General features: G+C 40.8%; 1 protein-coding gene across 6 annotated transcripts in view; it reads right to left on the bottom strand.

The window, feature by feature from the left end:
• The window catches only part of Prex2 (phosphatidylinositol-3,4,5-trisphosphate dependent Rac exchange factor 2), a 308,733-nt gene that overhangs the window by 212,804 nt on the left and 92,358 nt on the right, over positions 1-3,571 (bottom strand). For 5 of the 6 annotated variants that reach the window (XM_029556999.1, XM_029557000.1, XM_008854785.3 and 2 more), the window contains one exon: positions 1,891-2,024. In XM_029556999.1, coding sequence (XP_029412859.1) covers positions 1,891-2,024 — 134 coding nt within the window. Of the gene's footprint in view, positions 1-1,890; positions 2,025-3,571 lie in introns of those variants that run through there. The other variant, XM_029557002.1, reaches the window with a different exon arrangement.

The following is a 3,571-nucleotide window of genomic DNA, read 5'->3' as shown; positions in this document are numbered from 1 at the left end:
GCCTCTGCCTCCCCAGTGCTGGGATTAAAGGCGTGTGCCACCATGCCCGGCACTTTTATTTTTTAAATATTTTAGTTATTATTTTTATGTGTATGAGTGTATTGCCTGCGTGTATGTGAGTGCACCCATGTCATGCAATGCCACAGAGGTCAGAAGAGGGCGTCGGATTCCCCTGGAACTGGAGTTAAGGACAGTTTGTCGCTGTCATGTGGGTGCTGGGAATTGAACCAGGGTCCTCTGCAAGAGCAGTCAATGCTCTTAACCACTGAGCCATCTCTCCAGCCTTGACACTACTTTTAAAAGAAGGAGAGATGGCTCAGCTGTTAAGAGCTACTATTGCTCTTGCAGAGTATCGAGTTTCAGGTCCCAGCATCCACATGACTCCAGGTCCAGGGGATCAGATCCAACACCCTCTTCTGACCTCCACAGGCCCAGCATAACACTGATATATATATATATTTTTTATTTTAAAAAATGAAACCCAAGAACCAAAAGGAATGCATCGCTTCCTTGGAATTTGTAATTACAACATTATGGGACTTTGAAGGAGGTTCAGTTTACTCTACTATCCAAAGTATCTCTAGATCTTTAAAGGTCTATGTTAAGGTGAAACGTGTAAATGAAATACATTCTAATTTGAAGAAAAAGATGGTACATTCACAAGGGCTTCTCTAATCCAGAAAGAAATGGGCACATCAGTCTATTTAGTTATTCCCATTTCTAGCCACTGTGTGGTCCACCTTGCACATTCAAGATATTCTTTGCACACAATAAGACTTTACTTTTATAAATTTTTTTAGTTAATTTATTTAACAATTAAGACCATAAGACCACATCATACCAGCATTTACACGCTGATATTAACTTTGTAAATCCTGTATGGTTGATGCGATATATGCATTCAGATTGGGATGGTTAAAATGTGGATTACAAGTTCATAACTGCTGTGTTCACAAGCTTCAAGCACAGACATAGGACTGGTGAAGGATCATCTCAGGGAAAGAGACCATGGGCCCAAAGTTCTAGACAAATCGTCTACATGAATTTTGAAACCTTCTCCCACCCCCTTAGTGACAAGAGTGGGACTGAAGGAAAGAAAGATCTAGGAGCTAAAGCAATCATGGAATCTGTGTGCAGCAGAGAAGCAGTGTGCTCTGTAAACGGTGTGTGGAAAAGACTGATGAATCACATTGCTAGGACTCATGCGGGTGGAAGAGGAAATGCTTCAGAACCAGAATTGGGAAACAAGAACACACCAACCTGCCCACCCCTTCTATGCCCCCCCCACGCCACAAATGCCATGGAGGAAGGTGTCACAAAAGAAGAGTGCCATGTCATTCAGGGTTATCAAGCAGATAAAGAAAGCAGGCAGGGTAGGATGGAACTGTGGAGCAGTTTGCAGGTGAGGTGATGAGTTCTGGGATGCTTCAAGGAATAAGAGGAACCTAAGAGATAGGAAAAATAATTCTGATGTGTCTTAGTTACTTTTCTGATGCTGTGATAAAATATCATGAACTAGGCAAAGTATAGAACCAAATTTATTTGGGCATGGGTCCAGGGGACTAAATGTCAATCATGGGGGAGAAGCACAGCAGGACATAGCCCAAGAAAAAGCTGAGAGCTCACATCTTTAAGCACACACAAGGATGGGGGGGAAGAGAGAGAGAGAGAGAGAGAGAGAGAGAGAGAGAGAGAGAAGAGATTGGCAATGGGACCAGGCTATGAACTCTCACAGCCCATTCCCAGTGAGTGACATGCTTTCTAAAGCAAGGCCACACATCCTAAACCTTTGCATCACCAGCTGGGAGCCAAGGGCTCAAATACATGAGCCTATGGCAGACATTTCTTCTTCAAACCACCACAAGAAGTGTGACTTCTTTATGGCCTTACCTGTGTTTCCTTTTGCAGTACACCAAAAGATTATCGAAAAGAAAAAACACCCGTTCCTGAATATTTCCAGAAGAAATTTTCAGTAACACTCCACACATCAGCATCTCAGTGCAGGTATCAGTAATGTTGGATCCCTGAATCAGGAAAAGAGAAAAATTGGAGTGTCTGATTACTTCATTTTTTTAATTTGTTTTTGTGGTTCTGAAGATGTGATGAATGGCATCATGAAAATTAGACACTGTATACTGAGGCACACCCACCGCCCTGACTGAATTTTTGTACTCAATTATTCTTTTCTTTAAAACTGCACTTGTTTTTATTAAGGGGCAATATATGTACCAGATTAATTTCAAACAGTAAAAGTAGTTCGGCAAATATAGTCTGTCTCATTTGTTGTTCACCTGGCCGGTCACACAGGCACTCTGGGTCTGCCTCAAGACAACTGATGGTACCTCAGCATATAGAATCATGTGATCTGCCTTATTAGGGAAGATCATGTCAAAGCCATTCATTACATTAATGGTCACACTTTTCCTTTCTTCTTTGTTTTTCCCTATTGGGAAAAAGATCTATGAACACTTAACAAAGTACATAAAAGTTACCGAAATTATTAGAGGGTATCAATTTATAGATCTACTCTAAGTATGGAGAAGGAAAAAGAATGAGAAAGAAAAAAAAAAAAAAAACAGAAAAATGGAACGCTGGCTCCTCTTTCAGAAGACTTGAGTTTGGTTCCCAGCACCCATGTCAGAAAGCTCACAACTCGAAACTCCAGCTCCAGAGAATCCAAAGCCCTGTTCTGTCCTCCAGGGACACTACACTCATGTGCATATACCCACACATAGACACACATATAATTAAATAAAATAAATCATTTAATTAAAAACAGAATACTTTTAGGAAGCTTGGCAAAGGCCCTCCATCCTATATATTAAAGGAATACACTTATCTAAATAAGGCCTCGAGTGCTGACAAAGGCTCAAGAATCAGTGAGAAAGCAGATTCTTCACACAGAGCTAGCCTTGAGAGAGTGAAAGGAAGCACCAGAGGGAAGCAGCCAGCCCTGAGGCTTCAGCAGAAAGCTCTGCATAGAAGGAACGTCAGCGCACACAGCTCAGAGCAGAGCACTGGACTCCTGCAGGGCTGCTGCATCCACTCTCATCTTCCATCAGCTCTGTCATCCATTTGCTCCTATGTAACCTATCATAACAGACGCACTGAGTTGGATTTTTTGAAAAGACAGTGGACATTTTCAGTAGCAATCTGTAACTGTTCTCATTGGCAACGATGTTTCAGCTTTAAATGTGTCTGGTTTCTTTTAATCTGTTGGTAAATTTCTGGTTCTTGTCTAAATCAATGTTTCTATCTTTTGGCATTGATATTTAAATTTCAGAACACTAATTTTAAAGTTTAACATATTCACAATAATTATTAGTATACATTTTGTAGTCAGTTGTTAAGAATTACATTAAAATTAAGATCTATAATAAAGAATTCTAAAATGAAAGCAAAGGGAAAGAGTTACTGTGTTCACTTGTTTATCTATATTACAAACATATTATGTTTTGGAAATTTCCTTTTAAAAGGCGCACGCCTTTAATCCCAGCACTCGGGAGGCAGAGGCAGGCGAATCTCTGTGAGTTCAAGGCCAGCCTGGTCTACATAGCAGTTCCAGGCCAGC

This window comes from Nannospalax galili, unplaced genomic scaffold (genome assembly GCF_000622305.1).
Source record: "Nannospalax galili isolate Female #2095 unplaced genomic scaffold, S.galili_v1.0 scaffold247, whole genome shotgun sequence".
In the NCBI taxonomy this organism is placed as follows: Eukaryota; Metazoa; Chordata; class Mammalia; order Rodentia; family Spalacidae; genus Nannospalax; species Nannospalax galili.
Note: the sequence above shows the minus strand (reverse complement) of the source record. Positions and strands in the feature narration are given on the sequence as shown.